Raw genomic sequence first — 584 nt, 5'->3', positions numbered from 1 at the left:
GCTCACAGTCCGGGGGGTGGCGGGCGGCTCCCTGCGCCCCGCTCATGCCTTCCTGCTCTTGAGCGCCTTGGGCTTTGCGGACTTCTTCACCTTCTTGCCCCCGGGGGAGGCGGCTCCCTTCTTGGTGGCCTTCTTGGCTTTGCCCTTGTCCTTCTTCGCCGCCGCGCCGCCGGCTCCCTTCTTGTGCGATTTCTTCTCGGGCTTCTTGCTCTTGGCCGCCGGCTTCTTCTCCGCCCGCCGGGACGTGGAGGCCGCCGCCTTCTTGTGGGACTTGTGGGCGCTGCTGCCCGCGCCCCCGTCGCCGCCGCCTTCCAGCTTTTTCCTGTTGAGCTTGAAGGAGCCGTTGGCGCCGGTGCCCTTGACCTGGAGCAGCGTGTCGTTCTGCACCAGGGCCTTGATGGAGTACTTCAGGTAGGTCCTGCCGTTCTGCTGGTCGAACCAGGCCACCTTCTTGGCCTCGTTGTAGATCTTGGCCAGCGAGGAGCCATTGCGCTCGCCCAGCTTGCGGATCGTCTCCACCACCAGCTGGCTGTATTTGCCCGGCTGGTTCTTCTTCTTGTTGTTCTTCTTCTTCTTCGACGGCG

The 584-nt window shown here is 64.4% G+C and overlaps 1 protein-coding gene across 1 annotated transcript; it reads right to left on the bottom strand.

Moving 5' to 3' along the window:
* Window positions 1-6: 6 nt before the first annotated feature.
* Window positions 7-582, bottom strand: LOC103903364 (histone H1x; the record flags this gene model as incomplete). The annotated part of the gene is made up of 1 exon (XM_009284559.2): window positions 7-582. A coding segment is annotated over one exon (540 nt), but the record flags the coding sequence as incomplete, so codon positions are not given.
* Between the last annotated feature and the right edge of the window lie 2 nt (window positions 583-584).

The sequence above is a fragment of the Aptenodytes forsteri genome, unplaced genomic scaffold (genome assembly GCF_000699145.1).
Source record: "Aptenodytes forsteri isolate BGI_AS27 unplaced genomic scaffold, ASM69914v1 Scaffold53, whole genome shotgun sequence".
In the NCBI taxonomy this organism is placed as follows: domain Eukaryota; kingdom Metazoa; phylum Chordata; class Aves; order Sphenisciformes; family Spheniscidae; genus Aptenodytes; species Aptenodytes forsteri.
This window is presented reverse-complemented; position numbering and strand designations above follow the sequence as displayed.